Source organism: Toxorhynchites rutilus, chromosome 2 (assembly GCF_029784135.1).
Source record: "Toxorhynchites rutilus septentrionalis strain SRP chromosome 2, ASM2978413v1, whole genome shotgun sequence".
Classification (NCBI taxonomy): Eukaryota; Metazoa; Arthropoda; class Insecta; order Diptera; family Culicidae; genus Toxorhynchites; species Toxorhynchites rutilus.
Genome location: NC_073745.1, coordinates 74,609,326 through 74,631,250, shown reverse-complemented (window position 1 = coordinate 74,631,250; position 21,925 = coordinate 74,609,326). Strand labels below are relative to the sequence as shown.

The 21,925-nt window shown below is 40.7% G+C and overlaps 1 protein-coding gene across 11 annotated transcripts in view; it reads right to left on the bottom strand.

Annotated features, from left to right (window-relative positions):
- LOC129771373 (uncharacterized) overlaps positions 1-21,925 on the bottom strand; it is a 284,948-nt gene that overhangs the window by 84,380 nt on the left and 178,643 nt on the right. The window contains exon 1 of one of the 11 annotated variants that reach the window (XM_055774947.1): positions 20,369-20,763. The exons of 9 other annotated variants lie outside the window; for them this stretch is intronic. In XM_055774947.1, the coding sequence (XP_055630922.1) occupies positions 20,369-20,558 (190 nt within the window). In that variant the 5' untranslated portion in view covers positions 20,559-20,763. Of the gene's footprint in view, positions 1-20,368; positions 20,764-21,925 lie in introns of those variants that run through there. One more of the 11 variants, XM_055774957.1, reaches the window with a different exon arrangement.

Below are 21,925 nucleotides of genomic sequence, written 5' to 3'. Positions count from 1 at the left end.
CTTTGCCTTGTAGATCCGTTGTTGCTGTTTCCTTTGCGTGTCCTTTCTATTGTTCGCGTCGTCGTGCTTATCCATTGAAACTTGTTTCCGTTCTCGTTGTTCTAGTTCATGTCTCGTCTTCATTTTATTGACCCGTCGTTGCCTTTCCGTTTATCGTATCTACAAGTGGCATCACAGAGGAGTCTACTGCCGGTCGGGCCATCACCCTCCTCCATTCGCGTGGTGTGTGTTTGGTGGTGTGATTTACGTCCGGTTGTACATGTTGTTATCTTTTAAGTATGCAATCACTGCAGCAATTGTGGATGTGTCATTGCCTAAAGCGTCTCTGATATTTCCAGGGACCCCGTGTAGTGTTCTTGACCCATCGTATTGTGGACAGTGACATAAAACATGTTCTACTGACTGGTGACTGCGGCACAAACCGCATTGAATTCGGAAGCTGTCTCTGTTTCCGCCCATGTTGTAGGCAAAAGCGGCATGCCCGGTTCTGAGTCTGGAAATAATCTGCTGATCGCGGTGTCCCCGGGGATCCTCCCATTTAGAGATTGTCGCTTTAATCTTGCGTAGAAAGAATTCCCGAGTTCCACGTCGACCAGCGTCGTACCATTCTTGAGCCCATCTCTGCTCAATTTGTTTGGACACCCATGTTTTCACGTCATCTGCCGGAACTAGACTTGTGAAGTGTGCCCTTCGTCGACCCGATGCTGCAAGACGATCCGCTTCTTCGTTCCCGGGTATTCCAGAGTGGGCCGGTATCCACATGAATGTGGTATCTGGAGGTGTGTCCATGAGGATTTGTTGAATCCACGGGTGTGTCGGTCTTTCCGAGTCAATCGCTGATATCACATTGGCCGAGTCGGACAGCACCAGGACGGGACTGTCCGATGGATGGGTTGCAGCAATGTACTCTGCTGAAAAGACGTTGCAAGCGTCTGGAAGGCGATGACAGGTAGATATGTCTGGACCTGTCACTCCTATCCCGACTCTTTTTGAGGCTTTGGAGCCCTCCGAGTAGCGAACAGTTTGTTCCGCGTACCGGGTATTTAAAAGTTCCGCAATATGTTTCCGAACGGCTATGGCGTTAGAACCGGCTTTGTAGTGGTCCTTTATCGTTCTATCCATTTTTAATCGTTTCATATTCCAGCTTCTCGATCCAATCAAAAAGTTGAGTGTTGTTCGTTTCCGAAAACCCGTAGTTTTTTCCTGCAATTTCGTTGGTTACTGGTAGCTATAGTTCGGTTCTCCTCACGAATGAGGTCATCTGAGGTTGCTAGAAGATTCCCTAGTAATTTGTACACTCTTTTGCCGATGCACGAACAGTACCACTGTTGGACCGTCCAGAGCTAAGTAGACAGGGAAAGACATTCACGAATAGCTGCCCGTAAAAACCCCGTCCCGTTGTACCACCCGGCGAGCTTCCCGTTACCCAACACCTAAAATCCACGTAAGAATCGTGATAGGGTGTGGCACTAAGCGCTAAACTCCGTTACAAGCACTAATTACCGTAATTTGCTCTGAGGGAACATGAGAGAAAAATGTGATCTGAGGGGGAGATGTGATATTGCACTGGTCTTTTTTTACGCGGGTACTGCGTAAAAAAACCGCGTTAATTTGAAAATCCTCGTAAAAAACGCGTAAATTGGAAAATCCGCGTAAAAAGAACCACGTTAATTAAAAAATCCGCGTAAAAAACGCGTTAATTGGAAAATCCGCGTAAAAAAAACCGTGGTAAAATGGCTATAACTCGGTAAATAATAGAATTTTCGAAAAGTCCTTTCTAGGGTATATTCTTAAATGCCTAAACTACAGAAATATGGAGGAAAAATTTTTTGATTTTTTTCAAATGTCTAGACTAGAATACTGCCTTAAATATGAAGTGCTTCAATAAATAAATGCTTCGATTCGCTTTGAAAGTGACGATTGGAAATATCTTTTTAACTCTTTGTGGTCGTTTGTCTGCTCTCAGACACCACAGCAAGGAACCATACTAATCTTACACTTTACGCAACAATTCATCAGTTCACACTTTTTATAAACGAATTTTAATCTTTTTCACGTACAAAAACGGTGCATTGCGGCAATGTGTAGATGTAAAGAGCACTGTTTTGTATGTTCAAACAGAAAAATTAAAGGCGGAAGACACTAAACTATTTTCTTTTGTGATATATGAGAAAACCACGGCTGCATTTTAGGGACTGTTTCGAAAGATATCACACGAAAAAAATTTTTTACAAATATTCTTTATATGCAAGTAACACATCGAAAAACACATGTTTAGTAAATACTTATCTGAAGTTTACAAACAAAATAATCATGTTCATCTTTCATAATCTCAAAAGTTATGAAGATACTGTATATAATATCACAAAGTTATACATCACTGCTTTTTCAAGTAAAAATAATTACGACCAGTACGATACCCATGTTCAAATTTAATACGACCGCAAAGGGATTAATGTGAGTGATGGAACGAATGAATGTGAAACGAAAGGAATGGGTACGAAGGAGAAGAAATATTCCCTTTGCTGAGCGTGAAAAGAGAGCAGCAATATACTGATCCAGGTGAGTAAGCTGCGACTTGAAATGCGGTAGGTTCACACGCATGCCGAAGCTAATGATTTGACCAGTTTTTTTTCCCTTTTTTAGTTTAGACTCGCTAAACTATAATTTGTTTTTTGTGTCCCACGTTATACCTCTGACCATCTGGTCACTTTACAGTAAAACGAACGAAGGATCTTCAATTCCAATGCTGATTTCACACACATATAAGGTAAATGATTCGTTAAAAAACATAAAAATTTGAATTATTCCAACACCTTATGGTAGTATTAGCAACTAGAGACTTGAGGTTTTTCAACAAACCCAAACTCGTATCGATTATGTGTGATTTTCATGAAGAAAACAGGAAGTAGGTTATATCTGTGGTATAACCGCAAGGGTGACGTAGGACTATCGTTGATTCAGTGATCATTTGTTTTTAGTTGCATCTGAATCAATTCTGAATGAATGAATAAATGAATATTTGGGGGACTTCGAAAACGAGAGCGTTACGTTGAAGGCACAATATTTAGCAAAAAAAGCAATCACACGAAAGTTGTATAATGCATAATACATTGCTTGTATTGTGATATGATTTGTATATCATTTCCAATAGACAAAATATCTGTTGCATCAAATTAGTCTACATTATTTTTGCGTTCGCTCATCCTTTCTCAGAACACCCATTTCTCTTTTGAGAAATTGTTGGGTAAACATCCCGAAAGACGTGGTCTTACGTTGTTCGCACTTGATTGAAAAATCACAAAACCAAATGTATTTGGTCGCAGTGTTATATGGATAGAAAACATCAAAATAAACTCTTTCGCTTGAATGTTTTTTTTAATTCCCAGGGGAACTGGAAGATTATTTTTCAACAACGATAACGTCTTTCCAGATTCTCTTCGATACTCGAAGCCCACCAGTGGTTAATGCTAACTCGATAACCACCAGTTCATTGCACTTGATTTAAAAATCACAAAAGCAAATGTATTAGGTCGCAGTGTTATATGGTTAGAAAACATAAGGTCAGGTCAGGTCAGGTCAGGTCAGGTCAGGTCAGGTCAGGTCAGGTAAGGTCAGGTCAGGTCAGGTCAGGTCAGGTCAGGTCAGGTCAGGTCAGGTCAGGTCAGGTCAGGTCAGGTCAGGTCAGGTCAGGTCAGGTCAGGTCAGGTCAGGTCAGGACTGTGACGGGGCGCGCGTCAAGATGGAGGGCGCTTCCTAATCGGTTCACGTCTCGACAGGTGAGAAACCCCGCGAGGGTGACTGTGACGGGTTGCGCGTCATGTTGGAGGGCAATTCCTAATCGGTACACGTCTCGACGGGTAAAAGGAAGCCTGTGCTGCGGATGTGCGTGGCGGAGTACAACGGAAACGTAAATGAGATGTATAGAGAAAAAGGGAAGGATCAACGCTAGTTAGCGTTGAAAACTCGTGAAGTGCATGAGCACAGCCGCCCCCTGAAGTAGTCGCCTAGATGTGGTCCCGGGGGGAATGAGGCTACGAGTAGAGGGCTTGGTTTTTGTGGGTGCGATCCCCACTCGACGTCTGGGTTATCCCTTCCCAGATAAGGCTGGAAGAGCGTTTCTCACCTCTATAAAAAAAAAGGTCAGGTCAGGTCAGGTCAGGTCAGGTCAGGTCAGGTTCACCAGAACAGCGACAACATGCTCCAATTGAATGAAGTGTTTATCATACCATTTCGGTCAGTTGTTTAAGAGCTATTGACGCTCAAAATCTCGGTCTCCGGCGTAACGCTTTCGTTTTCGAAACTTTGATTTTACACCCCGGTATAGAAATGAAAGACGTAGTCCTACGTCAAAAAAATCGATTTGCATTAAAACACGTAAAAACACCCCAAATCGGACAAACTAAGATAATTTACCCTACACACATAGCTCGATACGAGCATAGAAGGAATGGAAGATATTGCTAAACAGCAGTGCAGTTTCGTTCTCATTCACTACAACAGCCTCGAAGAAGAGGAAACACTCTGTATCGAAGTTTACAACGACAAAAAAGGTGGCTGCAGCGTTCGAGAAATTTTCGGGCCAGTGCGGATATGGAAGTTTGTGATGGATATCTGAGGGGGAAGAAGAAAGTCGGGTGCGAGTTGGCCGGTATGCGTATCAAATGCAGCATTCATTTAACGGGCAATGGGAGAGGAGAGAGAAAATATTGCGATTTGAGTTCCGCCATTTCTTGATAGCTCGCAGAAATATTTGCATCAATCGAAAGAATACATTAAAATTTCTATGTATCTATCACAATACATCATCAAAACCATCTTATATATAATATATTTTTACAACTCGCGAAAAGAACGTGTTACTTTTTTACATAGGACACATATGCGATACAAAACATTTGATTTTCATTCAAAATTTTTATTTGAAAAGTGTGTTCAGTCCACCTCAAAATTCATTATTGTTTTATCGCTTCTCAAACTCGGAAAACGATGTTTGATGATGTCAATGTCGTCAACGAGGATAATGGTGACGAAACAAATATATAATGTCCTTAAGCGTGTGTACATCAATTGTAAATAGATCGCCGCTATAACTGTTAAAGCTATCGCATCTATATAAATAAAAATGTAAGGCAAAATCTTTTGGTAAGCGGAAAACCCGAATAAGGGATGGTCCGATTTTAGCCTCCTGTATTTTCTTGTATTCGTCTCTTCTCTTAGATCAATATAGTGGAGAGAAAAATCGAAAGGTCGGAAAATTCGGAAAATTGATTTCCCAAATGTTCGAAAATTACATCATAATAAGCGTTGTTAGTCCATTCGATATTTGCGCTATCGAAATTGATCTTTGTTCGTAAGTGGAAATGGATTTTCAGGCGAAATAACGCATTTCCATATCTTATATCTATAAATAAAAATGGAAGGCCCAATGTGTTGGTAGACGCAAAACCCGAGGAAGGAATGGTTCAATTTAAGTCGTCTATATTTCGTTGTATTCGTCTCTGCCCGTAGATCAATATAGCGGAGATAAAAATCGGAAAATTCGGAAAATTGTATTCCCATATGTTCTACAATTAGCTAAGCGTTGTTGGCGCAAAGGAAATTGATTTTTGTTCGAAAGTGGAAAAGGATTTTCAGTCGGAATGACGCATTCCTATATCTTCTATCTATATGAACAAAAATGGAAGGCCAAATGTGTTGGTGTGCCCTAAACCCAAGGAATGGTCCGATTTGAGCTGTTATTATTTTGTAATATTCTCAGTATCAAACATGTATTCCATGCAACGGAGAACATGGTATTTCCAAATGCTTGAAGAATCTTGAACGAGAATTGTGTCTGAAAATAACTTTATATTATAAGGACGAATTTTTGTAGAAGTACTAGACAATTCATAGTAAAAGGAAATTGTAAAGGGTCAAAGGGTAATCAATCAATGAAGAGTCCAGTGATTGGACTCACTAACGTTCACTTAGTAAGAAAACGTGGATGTTTGAAAGTATTCAAATCAAAAAGGAGGGACGGACGGAGGGACGAAGTTCGTCGGGTCAGCTAGTTCAAAATAAAAATAACGCTTGCGATGCTTGTTTAACGATTGCATTAAAAAAAATGGGCAAAAATTGCCGATTTTTCATGGGTTTACCGTCACACGCACTGACGAAATTACGCATGCAGCATCAATCATAGTAACCCATGAGACAGCAGAAAAAAATTGACATCTCTATCAGTCGAACTCTTACCGTGAAGCTACTCCGTTCAGAAGTGTGCGCGTTCAAAGAACGGTATCCCGCCGCGTCGGAAACGGACATTGTGCGGCACTTTGTGGACGCCGGATACGCCCGTTCCGGCATCTACAACATCTTGGCACTATTGGACAACAATTAGAGCATTGAAAGAAAGCCCGGTTCCGGATGGTCGACGACGCTGAGCGACAATAAGCTCCAAAGGATGCTTAAGGGAAAGAAAGATCGAGGGAAAAGTGGCACGCAGCGATGTGCCTGCGCTTGGCCGGGTGGTCGGTGCAACCGGCCAAACAGTGAAAAAGTACCTGGCGAACATGGACATACATGTCAGGAAGCGGAAGTCCCATCCACTGGTCTCGTAACTGTAGACAATGATGCAGCGGCAGTGGCTGGACAAGATGGTCAAGTCAATTTTTACGGCGAATCGCGACGTGGCGGTGGTGATGGACGACAAGACCTATCCCATCCTGGATGGCAACCACTGGCAGGGCACTTCGTATTTTACTTCCCCCACGAAGGAAGTGAGCTCCGAAGTGAAGTTTATTTCACACACAAGGTTCTCCAAGAAGGTGCTGCTGTGGCTGACATTCAGCGAGAAGGGGATGTCAAAACCGTTCTTCTTTAGCTCCGGACTGGTCGTGAACGGAGAAATTTATAGTACGAAGTGTCTGTCGGAAGTTGCGTCGTTCATCAAGAAACACCATAAGGGCAAAGACGCGGTGTTCTGGCAGGATCTGGTGTCGTTCTGGCTGGATTGAAGCGATCGTTAGAGGAGATGGAGCGGCTGAATATCGATGTGGTACTCAAGTCGACGAACCCGCCCAACGTCCCGCAGCTGCGTCCCATCGAGAATTTCTGGGCAAACTAATTATTTTTGCAATGCATGCGAAAACCAGATCTGTTTGCTGGAGAGTGTTTCGAAAGATATCACACGTAGCAGAATTATAACATATAATTTTTATATGAAAACTACAGATTAAAACACATGTTTCAATGAATCGAATTATTTGAAATTCGAACGGCTCTAACAGAAACGTTGAACATCATTTTTCAAAATGAGCTTGAGCACACATTTATATGTATGTAATATGTACTAAGTCTGGAGGAAACTGCTTTGAATAATAGAATCAACAAATATAAAAATAACTTGTTCAAAAATTCATTTTCACTACCATTCCGGAAATTAAATTGACAAACGGTAGATAATATCCATACGAGAAATTATGAATATTTCTTGTAGTTACGGCCAACGCATGTTTACAACCAATACAAAATAATTGTTGTATAAGGTACACATAAAGTACATTGATAATTATATTTCAAAGCATATTTTTTTAAGCTTAGACTGTATACAGATCTACGCTAATCTATGACTGTAGCAAAATCGTGAGCTATAAACGAACAACAATCGGCAAAAAAAATCTGTTGGAGATGGAAAGTACTGATCTTATGCATAACAATCACAAAAATGTGACACTTGAATGAGTAGGCAACAATGAAGATTTCCAGATTCGCAGTAACCTCTTCTTATGGGTTCCTTCACCCCGCTAACAAAAGCCCGTTTATGGCGAGGAACAAGGACGAATCCTTCCTTCAATAAGGATTTATGGACTCGATCCCAATCAAGCAACCAGATGGGTTTCCCTACAGCAGGGAACGAGCAATAAAAGCGGCTCTCGATTTTTTTCGGTTAACGTTGCATGACGTCAGTTTCGTTATCTCTTCCGCCAATACAGAATTAAAGATTTCCGGATTTCTTTAAGATTACTCTGCATTATACCACTCGGCGGTACCCATGAATGTTCACAGATGGAGTGTTCGTCCACAGTGCGGGAATATTGAAATAAGAAGTGCGCGCGCGGGAGGACAATTGAAAATTTACGTTTTTATCGCACACAAAGTCACCACGAGGGAAAGCGTTAGCCGGCGGCACGGATCCCACAATGTTCCGCCGTGCGCCAAACTGGGAGCCAGTAGTGCTCGAGGCATGACGGACGATTATGGGTAGTAGTGAGTGAGATACCCGGGGAAAATCCTCCTGCGATAAAGCGTGCGGAAAAACACAAAGCGAGAAAGCGCGCATAGAAGAAAGTATAAACGACTTTTTGACGACAGAGCGCCTGTGTTAGAACGAACATTTGCCGCTACATTACACTCAGTGCCATGTGCCATGAGATGAGAGCTGAATGCACGGAGAGAAAAATCGGTTAAACCTCATTATCACCGAATCGAAAATAAGCGAAATAGATTTTTCGTCTGATTATACGGTGTTTTTTTTTCAATGTCACGGAAATCGATTCCATACGTGAAAATGAAATTAATGCAATATTCTCACCGTGCGTACAAAACGCCGAGGAATCATCTAACATTTCACGTTTGCTCGACGACAGAGGAAAAATGTCTCGAATCTTTGGGGGCCTCACTCATCCCCACCAGTCGGTCCGTATTTGTGCTTTTATGTCTTTTATCACTAACCACAGATACTGGAGCTGATATTGACTGGTATGCTCGAAGCTTGTTCGCACAGAGAGACCCGGCAGGTCGATCGGCGTCAGTTTGGGACGAGTCTGGTAAAACACGCCAAAGGAACGACTTTTTACGTCTCTCTATGTGGGGGAGTTTTACATACGAAGCATACGACGCCCTACGATGTATTTAATGCTCGGGGAAAATTCGTTTCCTATTTCAATACTCCAGAATGGAGGCTTCCAACGGCCGTGATAAAGAAGATAATTGCAGGACTTTTGGGTTAATGTTGTTATCAACATTCTCCACATTTTAAGTCCGCCTCGGCAAATCATATTCATCTCATGTGACCATAATGGCTAAATGGCAACTAGAAACGATTATATCTTCGTGGAATTTAATTCACGCGTATTTTAATGACAATAATATAATAAATTTGCTTGCCATGATGGGTGATGAAATTCATAGTCGTTGGTCAGTTAGCGTGATAAAACGGAGACCGCACGGTCTTCGCTCTCGATTGTCTATCCTCGTCGTGGGCAACAGACATCTAACAAGTTAAACAAGTGGACTCTTCGGACAGTTTAATTTATTTTCATCCTTGGGAATAACACTAGCCCATGTCTGTATCACCCCCATCGGCCTTCCAATATGTGGGCAATTTGCAGAGCGTCCGATCAGCTGTGATGATTACATCAGTTTTTTTCTGTTGATGTTGCAAAATTTGAGGTTATTTACACCATTCGAATACACTTCCCTACCTCAAGTTAATGGATAATGTAGTGAGGAGAGGAAAAAAAAACGTTAACATATGGTAAGTCCCACAGCAATAATTAATGGACCAATCCAAATTAAATATAGCCAGTAGTCTCTATTTTTCGCGCAATTTTTCCGTTTTTTCTATTCCAAGCGAATGTATTAATTCTATTCTAAAACCAAGGGATTCGCATCGGCAAATGATGAAGTTCTATCGTTGCCTGTCCGGAATTTTCGACAATTTTAATATGTAATGGGGTTAGGATGTCAGGAAAAAAATGTCTGTGGATTATAACTCAACATATGTGTGCATATTTCATATTATTGAACTTGTTAGCGTTCGTCGGTAGTAAGCATGTTTGACATACCAAACTGATTACATCACATTCGAATGTGACTCAACAACACTTGGATGGATGAGAGTAAAATATGAACAGCTGAGCCTATCTGAATTTATTATTATTAAACTAGATACAAAATGCGGATTTTCCTGACAGATGGTACCACATATCCTTTTTTGATGTGATGATTGGAGATATATAGCATTTTTATCGATTTCTACACTCTACCCATATAGGAAATATGTGCCCAGGACACGACCGCATAGTTGACGTAAGACTATGGATTTCATTCATTTCAATTCACTACTCCATCATTTTGGATATTATTTTGGAATACCTTAAAAGTTTTAGAAATGACGCTTCCGTAGAAATTTTTGATAACCCTGAAAAGGGCCGATAGCTAGCGTGGTAGTGTAGAAGCAGTTGAAGATGGAATGATTTATTCATTTCACTTACGAGGACAATACACAAACTGGTCATATGGTGCAATTTGTTTCGTCATGTCAATGCATGTACTGCAATGCATGCACTGGTTGCTACACACTCGGTCACAGGCGGTTATAATGTTTTCTACCATTATCATTATTCCACATTTCTCAACCACTTTAATTCACATGTATAATGCAAAAAAACACAAGCACTTTCCACCAGACGGCATCAAAACCAACGCGGTGTATCATTTTGTGGGAGAAATGGCCCCATTTGTATTCACACTACACTATCGTGACTGTGTGACCAGGGATGGTAAAAAATCACATCTAACGATCAATAAATAAGTATATCCCTCTAGTCGGATGTTCTTAAATCACCCGCTAGCAGACGACGCTCTTTTAATTTTCATATGTATACTGAGAGAAAACATGGAACTGTGAGCTACCAAGATCTCAAAAACGTAGAACTACGCTGTGGTTCAATTCAAGTCGCTTGTTTTCAACTGCTGATATAATTTTATAATGCAACGAAAATTTTGAAATAACCATTCTCCCAGTTTGGTCGCTCTGAAATGCTCTTTTTTATTGTAGAATCATTTGATGATAATTGTTTGATGATTTATTCTCGTGCTCGCAGAACAATACATGCTCGAGATAAGCGCAGCTGTCATTCTTAGTGGAGAAAGTTTTGCTACTGGCAAGCGAAGCCAAATCACATACAAAATTTCAGAACGACATTTACTTTATTTGTGACTAAATAAATGACATAAACTATATCTGTTAATTTCAACAACCTTGAAAAGAGTAGCACCGCTTCATTATGATCAAGATTAGCGCAAATGCAATCCTAGTTGAAAGCAGTTTTGCGAATGGCACGCGAGCCCAAATAAATTAATAACTTAATATAACTTATTGAATAACTTGTTATTCCCCACATAATTTTTTGATGCACAAGCTTAACACCTGCTTCACCATAGCGTCAGTTCAATACATTGATGACAGAAAACAAACAATGTTAACTCTTTGAAAAAAGGCTGAATATTTGCCTCAGCAGAGATTCATTACTAATACCCTAGCGTAAATATTTCCTTCCCGCTATCTTCCCTCCTTGTTTATATTTAGCATCACGTCTGCATAATTTGCAACACAAAACAATCGGCAATCATAGTCAATCATATAACAAAAATATACACAATTTACTTACACTGCAAACTACAATAACTGTAAATTAAAAAAAAAACCAACACAATTGTCCACAATATTGTAAGTATTTCAACTGCACTAATTTTGACCTTACTTATTTCTACCGTATGTAACAACTGTCAATAAGAAAATAAAATTGCATCACAACATATTACAAAATACAAAGTTTTGTGATTTAAAAGCAGTAATTGTTCCGGAAACTTTGAATGGCTGACAGTTTCTAAGCAATTTTTGGTATTAGAAACATTAAAAATCACTATCGATCATTTTGACCGGTTGGTATATATAGGTATACCACATGATTGTGTCACTTTTACCCGAATTCCACTCACCCGAATGTAACAAATACCCGAAACCGACAGCTACCCGAATATAACATCTACCTAAATGTTACACTTACCCGAATGCAGCAATTACCCGAATGTAACATTTACCCGAATGTAACATTTACCCGATTGCTACAGTTACCCTAATGTAACAATTACCCGAATGTAGCATCTACCCGAAAGCGACACTTACCCAAAAGAAGGATATATTCAAATAATACACAAATTTTACTATATTTGTATTTGTACTTGTATATTTAATTCTGATCAGTGTTATATGAAGATCATATTTGTCTCATACTTTCATTTCCATTCAAAAAGTATTTTTCGTGGGAAGTACAATTCGAGAAACTCTGTCATTGAATAAAATCCTTTTCAAAATAATGAAAAGTGAAAGAATGCAGTTTTATAACGTATTATTAAGTCCATCCATTCTTATGAATGACGCAGCCCGTTTACGAGCGTCGGACGTCATATGTTTATCTGGTGCATCACGTTTGCAACCAGGCAATCAAAATGCATGACATGCATAATTAACCGGGCAAACGTAATGCACCAGGTAAACGTATGCCGTCCGACGCTCGCTAACGCTCGGTCGGACCTGACTGAAGGATCGTCTCCTATGTTTCAAACAAACCGGGCAATCGGTAGAACACAGGTTTGTTTGCGAGAGGTCGCCGCTTCCCACGGCGGGTCGGCGGCCTACTCGGATTACGTCACCTTGGCGGTTTGGTGCCGCCTCGATTACTTATCCTCGTTAAACGGGGACTTCGCCCCGTTTGATTTCAAAATAAATTTCATCACGAAATAATAAACTTATGAGAAAAATTGCGCTTCGGCGGCAAATTCGTAAGTACCATTTTTTCTTATCTATTCTTTTCACATTTTCATTGAAAAAATTTATGTTCAAGTTACCTGTTTAATTTTCGGAATATTTCATAACCCATGCTCATTTCTGAATGATCTCTTGGTCTTAAAAAGCAATACGGAAAGGAAAGAAGACAGCATGTCAATTTTGCCTACACTAATTTCTAAAAATAACACAGCGAAGTCCTCAACATCTTTTTCGAATTTCCTCATTACAATTTCTCAGTTTACTTCGTAACTTCCTAACAGCAGATTCGACAAAACTCATAAACTGATTTGTCGGAATTTTTCCTTCTTCATTCGAGTAAACATCCCATTCGGGTAAATGTCGCATTCGGGTAAACGTTGCATTCGGGTAAATGTTCATTCGGGTAAATGTCCATTCGGGTATATGTTGTATTCGGGTATTTGTTACATTCGGGGGAATGCCATTCGGGTATGCGTTACATTCGGGTAAATGTGCTTCGGGTAAACGTGTTTCGGGTGAATGGAATTCGGGTGAATGGGACACAACCATACCACGATTGTGTCACAATTACTCGAAACCCACTCACCCGAAAGACATTCACCTGATTGAGTGTTATATAAAGATCATATTCGTATATTCATTTATTCGTCATATTCGTTATGTATGTCCATCTAAAAAAATCGTATTTCTCGTGGGTATTGCAATTCGAGAAATAGCGGCGTTGGATGAATTCCTTTTCAAAATAATAAAAAGTGAAAGAATGCAGTTTGATAATATACTAGCTGACCCGGCAAACTTCGTCACGCCCAACGTTTGTTTTTTGTTATCAATACCTTCAAACATTCACATTTTCTTACTATGAGCAAGTTCATGGGTCCAATCGCAGAACTGTTCATTGATTGATCTTCTAATCGACCCCGTTGAATTTACCTTTAACTATAAAATTCCTAGTATTTCTAACAGAACTCGTCATTATAATATCAGATTATTTTTAGACAAAATGCTTGTTCAAGATTTTTCAACCACTTGCAAATAACATGTTTCTCCGAATAAACGTTTTATACAGAAAATATGATAGAATAAAGACAGCCCGAATAAAGAAAATATGATAGAATAAAGACAGCCCTAAATCAGACAACTCCTTCCTCTAGTTCTGCTCTAATCAACACATTCGGCGATACTTTTTTATTGATATACAGGGTTTTCCATTTCGGGCTTCCGAAAGTATACAGCCCTGAGCTGACAACCGTTTGACATAGCTGTCAACCAAAGCGTCATATCGTTAGTTGAATGTCTGCCATTTTACAATATGGATCGTTTTAGCATCGCACAACGTGTTAATTTTGTTAAATTATACTATAAAAATGAAGAAAAACCGGCAAATGTTTTTCGAGCATTACGGACGGATTTTTGTCGTCATGGACGGCCTACAGAGCACACAATCGCTAATGTAGTGCGTAAATTCGAACAAACTGGATCCGTAGCGGATATTGTGAAACCTGTGCATCATCGTGATGTGCGTTCGGCCGGAAATATTGCTGCTGTTGCTTCCAGTGTGGAGGATGACCCGAATGTTTCGATTCCACGGCGTGCTCAGCAATTGGGCTTGTCAAACACATCATTGTGGCGAATTTTGCGTTTGGACTTGCACCTACATCCATATAAAGTCCAACTGGTACAAAAATTAGAGCGTGGTAACCATGGAATGCGTCGGGCATACGTCGATTGGGTAAACGAACAACAGCAGCAAAATGCTGAATTTTCGCATCAAATTTTCTTCAGCGATGAGGCACATTTCGAGCTCGGTGGCTATGTGAACACCCAAAATTTTCATATATGGGGCTCAGAAAATCCACACGTGATTGTTGAAAGGCCATTGCATCCGCCAAAAGTCACTGTTTGGTGCGCATTATGGTCTGGTGGAGTCAACGGGCCGTATTTCTTTGAAAATGAGGACGGCAAGACGGTAACTGTGAATGGTGAGCGCTATGGTCGCATGTTAACCGATTTTTTTTGCCACAAATTGAAGATATGGATACGGATGACATGTGGTTTCAGCAGGACGGCGCCACGTGCCACACAACACGACCGAACATGGCCATATTGCGAACGAAATTTGAGGGCATAATTTCGCGTTTTGGTGATGCCAATTGGCCGTCCAGAGCATGCGATTTGAACCCACTAGACTTTTTTTTGTGGGGTTATGCGAAAGACCGTGTCTATGCCAACTCTCCGCAAACTCTTGAACATTCGAATGACAACATTCGTGAAGTTATGACCGAGATAACGCCCTATATGTGCCGAAAAGTCATCGAAAATTACCTGTTCCGGATCAAGGTGTGCCAGGAAGCCCTAGGTGGACATTTGAATGATGTTGTATTTCACACATAATGGCATAAACCAAACTTTAATTTGAAATAAAAGTTTCATCGAAATTCGAATTCTAAGTGTGTTTTATTTCAATTTACTTTCGGAATTTAAAGTTGGAAAACCTGTAGATAGAAGATGGTGTAGGAGTGCGTTTCATCACATCAAAATCCATTTCCAGTTTCGAACCAAGATCAATTTCGTTAGCGCAAACATCAAATGGACTAACAGCACTTGTCACTATGTGATTGTAGAACATATGGGAATTTAATTTTCCGAATTTTCCCTTTTTCCTTCAGAGTTTTCCGACAATTATCAATTGGCATGTTTGGTTGGAATATTTATGGTTGAAATACGTGCAATATTTTTATGGGACCCCCTCTCCACTCCAGAGGAAGGAGGAGTATCATACCATCATATAAATATCCCCCCCTCCTCCTCAGAAAGGTGGTAGGAGTGTTGAACCACTATAGAAATGTTTCTTGCCCCCTAAAACCTCCACATGCTAAATTTGGTTCAGTTTGCTTGATTAGTTCTTGAATTATGCAGAAATGTATGTTTCATTTGTATGGCAGTAATCCTTCCCCGATCAGAAAGAGGGGAGGAGTGGCTATTCACCATGGAAACGTTTCGTGTCCCCTGAAACCTTCACATGACAAATTTGGCTCCTTTTGCTTGATAAATTTTCGGATTATGCAGAACTTTGTCTTTCATTTGTATGGCAGCTCTCTCTTAGAGAGGGGGTGGAGTCTCTAGCCACTGTAAAAACATTCATTGCACCCTAAAGCCTCCACATGTCAAATTTGGCTTCATTTGCTTGATAAATTCTCGAGTTATGCAGAAATTTGTGTTTCAATTTTATGGCAGCCCCACCTAGGAGAGAGGGAGGATTATCTAACCACCATAGAAGCATTTATTGCACCCTAAAACCTCCACATGCCAAATTTCGTTTCATTTGATTAATTAATTTTTGAGTAATGCAAAAATTTGTGTTTCATTTGTATGGCATGCTCATTTTTGAATGATCTCAGGGTCTTAAAGATCAATACGGAAAGGAAAGAAGACAGCATGTCAATTGTGCGTACACTAATTTAAAAAAATGACACCGCGAAGTCTTCAAAATCATTTCCAAATTTCCTCATTACAATTTCTCATTTCACTTCGTATTTTTGTTGCTTTTTCATGTTGTTTCGATTTAATCTTATTCATCAACAGGAGACACGACAAAAGTCATAATCTGATTTGTCGGATTCTTTTCTTCTCATTCGGATGAATGTTGCATTCGGGTAAATGTTACATTCGGGTGCTTGTTACATTCGGGTATTTATTGCATTCGGTATTTGTCGTATTTGTCGCATTCGTGTAAATGTCTATTCGGGCATATGTCGCATTCGGGTATTTGTTACATTCGGGTGAATTTCATTCGGGTAAATGTGTTTAGGGATATCGTGTTTCGGGTGAATGGTGTTCGGGTGAATGAGGCACAGCCCTTTGGTCCACCTTTTTATTCCATTAATTATAATTTCAGTAATCATTGTACGCTCATCAAACAAAATGTTTTCACCTATCTGAACAGGCAGGTTATTTACTAATGCTACTTCGAAACAATTTTAAGAAATTTTGCCTCCGGTATTCTACCTCAATCAACAAGACTTCTAAGAATAGTTTGCACCTCATTTGTCAAAAAACATTTCTTCCTTTTTCTGTTCAAGAATTCTAATAAAATAATCAAAATCAACAGCAATTTCAGCAACATTGTCTGAACAAGGTCAAGTTATGTGTGAAAGGACACTAACGATCTGTGGTGAAAAGTAACCGCAGTTTGAGACCCTGGTTTCCAAATTAATCGCGTAGTACAACAAGACGTTTTTCTTGTGAATGGAAATAGGAAGGTTATCAGTCAAAAATACTCCTCTCGATAAAAAGTCCAAGAGAAAGGAATAGTGCGTTACCATGCTCAAGCAATTTTTCATAATGTTCACCGACGAAGTCGCAATAACACAAGTCGCCGAACAATAACACAATAACACACAATTGGCAGACAAACTCTATTTCTGCGAACACTCTGAGCAAAGTTAAAATCCAAATTCCAATCAGTTCATTCGAAGGAAAAATATTGATAGTAATGATAAAGAAATAAATATATATATTTTTATACTCAAAATACGGTACAGATTGGTAAAAAGACGGGGCAACCAAAATGGTTGGGAAATGGTACGTTTGGTCAGTCTAAAGGGTGTGTCACATCAAAATGCATCACGGAAAAAACGCTGTAGAAATTTAATTTTTAGGAATTATATCTTCAGCTTTCGCTTATATTCAGATAAGAGTGTATAGATCACGTTGGCCATGCTTCACTGTCAATTTTTTCGTAAATTTGGAAAAATGTCGTCGAACGAAAAAGAGCATCGTGAATTAATCCTGTGCGCTCATTTCGAGAATCCGGAGTTGTCACATCGGGACATCGGTAAGATGCTGGGAATCGTCCAATCCACGTTCAACAGAGTACTAAAACGATACTTCGAGAACCTAACCATCGACCGGAAGGTGAAGAACGGCAAAAATGAATGCTACGTCAGTGGAAAAGATCACAAGCGCGTAGTTAAGCAGTTTAGACGTGATCCGAGAAGTTCGGTCCGGGATGTCGCCAATAAGTTGAATTTGTCAAGTTCATTCGTCCAGCGGACCGAGCAGCGGGAGGGCCTGCGTACATACAAGGTTCAGAAGGCTCCTAACCGCGACGAAAGGCAAAACATGGTGGGGAAGACGCGAGGCCGGAAGCTGTACACCGAAATGCTGACGAAGCCGCATTGCCTGGTAATGGACGACGAAACCTACGTCAAAGCGGACTCTCGTCAGCTGCCGGGCCTGTTGTTCTTCTCCGCAGAGGACAAATTCAGCGTTCCGGAGGAGATTCGCAAGCAGAAACTATCCAAGTTTGCCAAAAAGTACATGGTGTGGCAAGCGATCTGCTCTTGCGGAAAGCGGAGTGCCCCCTTCGTGATGACCGGCACGGTAAACGGGCAGGTTTACCTTAAGGAGTGCCTACAGAAGCGCTTACTACCACTATTGAAGCAGCACTAGGGCCCGACCATCTTCTGGCCGGATCTCGCTTCGTGCCACTATTCAAAGGACGTGTTGAAGTGGTACGAAGCCAACGGGGTCACCTTCGTGCCAAAGGAAATGAACCCGCCCAACGCGCCGGAGCTTCGCCCAATAGAGAAATATTGGGCGATTATGAAGCAGGCCCTCCGGAAGAACCCAAAAGTTGTCAAATCGGAGGCGGACTTCAAGAGAAAATGGATTTCTGTTCAAAAAAAAACTACAACCTGACGTTGTACAGAACCTTATGGACGGGGTAAAGAGGAAGGTGCGAGCATACGGGCTTGGGCTCGAAGTATGAATAAAAAGAAAATGCCAAAAGCTGTTTAATAGTTTTTATTTTACTGTATAAAATTTTCAAAAGGATCGGTCTACTGGGCGAATTTCTACAGCGTTTTTTCCGTGATGCAATTTGATGTGACACACCCTTTATGTAAAGTTTACTATTGAAAGTATAATGTATTAATAATTCATGGTTCCAAAATCTACAACTTTTACAACCTGTTTGAAATTCAGTTCAGTTGCTGTATCAAACATTTGGAGTATTAAATGAGTTTAATTTACGGATTGCTGAACAATTACAAGAAGTCAATTCAAAAAAGGTATTGTCCTCGAAGCCCAAAATCAGGTATCCGTCCATGCCTCTAGGCACAGATTATTTTACTTTTTTTTGGTAGGTTAGCGTTGGTAACTGGGACCGACAATTACAATGTGACTAAACAAAATATGGTTTGCTTTCGGTAACGCGTAATTGCGTGATCGTGGTAACAAAAATGACGAATATTGTCTTTGATTGTCGTGATGTTTTGCACTCAAAATCTGGGGGTTATGTGGCGTTTGAGAGAGTTAATTCGTCGGAAAGAGCAAATTTGAGGAAAGAAAACTCTTGAATTTTGTGCCATGATAACGCTCCATTCTGCGAGACTTCCATTGGGAACAAAAATTTGGCTGAAATCTAACAAATATCACGGAAATCCATCGTATACGCATGTACTGTTTCGGTTGTTTTCAGTCGATAGAAGGCATAGAAGAACATTTGCGACGAGAAATGAAGTCGATTCCGAAAAATACGCTTGGAACATGTTCCGATGAATGAATTTGTTGGCATAAATGTACTATTTCGGAAAGGGTCTGATAATTCTATGGCCACAGGTTACAGCCTAGAACTTTTTTTTTAGGCAGAGCGTATGATTTCAATTCTATATTATAGAAAACTATATGAACTCGGCACTTTAGAACACTGATTGGCCATCCGATGTTCCGAAGCATCATACATGACATACTTTTAAAACACTGATACATCGTTTTTTGTATACAAATGTTCCAGATTTCTGAGTGATACATATTTGAGTGTCGGGATTTAAGATTCCACTGGACAGCTCACTGAATCTACGCAGATTAGATCCAGAAGGAATAAATTCAGAAGATAGACGAAGATGAATAGACGAACATAAAACCATTCTTAGGAAGAAAGTGCTCCATTATTCTTCGGTTTGTCTGCCACTCGGAGGAGTTAGTTAGCAACAGTTAGTAACACATGGTACGGATATGCGCCGAACTGTTCAATGCATCCCGAAGCTCCTGCCATGCTGCGTTCAAAGAAAATACCATCAACTTCTTCGCCCCGTGTAACTACCTTTCATCACCGTTGCAAAATCATATCCACTTTTCCGAATCAGCTTAGCCATTGTTTGCGTTCGGTTCACGCTCGGTTAGCAATTACCGTCGCGGTTTCGGTTAGGAAACCAAACACCCGATTTTTGTTTGTTTGTTTCTCCTGTCGAATATTAGCTGAAATCACACCGGCTTACATGCAGCTGTGAAAATGTGCATTGGAGTAGTATTTTTCACTGCTTAGAAATACTTTGACTTTTTGCCAGAGAGAGCGCGCACTCAAATTGTTTGTTTTTTTTTCTCGCTTATATTTGCTCCTGTATGGTGATCAAAGGACACACTTTTCGATATTACTTTTTTCCCTTCACTGAGAACCGATTTTGGGTGTCGTTTTTTTGTTTATCTGCGTGGTTCCGATTGATTGGAAATCTATTTTGGAACTGTGAACTCGGGAATGGTTTTTCCTATTAATAACCCACAGGTCCTCTCGGTTACGAGTTCGATGGGTTTCGATCGGAGAATTTTCGTGGAAGTTTCGCGCCAATTGGGCCAATTGCAAGTGGTTGTTGTTTTTGGTGGGAGGGAGGATGTTTTTGGGTGGGCATTTATCTAGAAGTTGTACTGAAGAATCTCTCTGTCGTGGAGTGGTGGTGATGAAGGGGGGTTCTCGGGGGAATGGGAAGTAACCTTCGTTGTCCGCCTTGAGGTGTGCTGGAGAAAAGAAAATGTGCGTCCGATAGTGATACTCGTCCGCACCGGAACCACCGAAACTCTCGCGCGCCTTGCGCTGATGGCGGGCACTGATCTTGCTCTTGGATCCACCGCCACCGGATCTCCCTCCGCCCTCGCGTATGTTTTTCCGGAACATCAAATTCATCTTGGGCACGACACACGTTGGCTGTCCGCTTGGGCAGATTGCTTGCTGTGCGGATCAACGACCTCGAGAGAAACAGACTGAGCCGCGCGAATTGTTTGATACACAAACGCGATTACGAAAGGCGGTTTACGGTTAGGCTAGACGCCAGACGGAGGCACGGATTTTACGTTCACTTAATTGAGCCAAGAGCTGCACTAAAATTCACGGTTCATCAAGTGGTGTGTATTTCCACGAACTCGAGAGGGTAAAAATAAATATTTATATGCGGAGGCATTCAAGGTGCGACCGAGCACAAAATCCCCGCTTGGATCACACTCTCACTCGGATGGAGTACGCGACCGGTTTGAGTCGCTGCTCAAATGAGACTGAAATTTACGTTACCAATAAAAACAGGAAAAAAAAATCACTTGGACATTGGCTCGAAATTTTGACTGCCAACGACAACGCAACGGCCGGAGATTCGGATTGAGAGCGCGCGCCAATCCGCGGAGTATGATAAATTGAGCTGCGTCGTGTGTGTTTGTGTTTGTTTGCATGTATGTGATGCTACCCGCGGAAAAATAAAGTCGAACCATGTTAGCTGGTTGGGACACCTTGCAAATCATATGCCACCCCCATCTGCCCACAACTTTCGTGGACACGGCTTAAGGTAAAGAATGAATGGATGGTTATATTTCGCACATCGTATCACCCCCCAAGCGCGAGTTTTTCTCACTCGTCTGACGAGCGTAGGGAGTAAGTGGAATTTTCACACAAGGACCTCTTGAGCGATGTTGAGTGAGACTAATGATCTGAAATTACGTGATTTGTATGACGCTTGTGTTCAATAACCCATATAATACCCAATTTTGCAACAGCCATGAGATGTTTCGTTCTGAAAAATAAGACATCATCTGATGTTTCAATCACTAACAATATACCAAGAGAGTTAGACGCTTGTTGTCATTATACTGTCATCTCATTTCTTTTTACATATCATATTTCAAGCTATTCTCACAATCTGAAACAGACGCTTTTCTTCTATTTTGGATCGAAAATAAACCGGTGACGGACTGCCCATCGGCACACAACGTAACGAATGCTCTGTTTGAGTATGCAAAACAATGTTTATCTTTTTGATGGCAAACAAAGACAAATGAAAATTTCGGCCCACCGTCTGTCATTTAAATTCATGATGGATCTCATTCTATTCATTGTATTCTTCCTTGTTTGCAGAAATGTGCCGGAACTGTGGGTTGAGGAACTTCTATTGATCCGTACGGTCTGGGATTCCAGCTTCAAATCAACTTTGCTCTTTGTTTCTATATTTAATGAGCTTTTGATTGATCTTTCATGAGAAACGGTCTTCCGGAAAAGAAAAGATAACG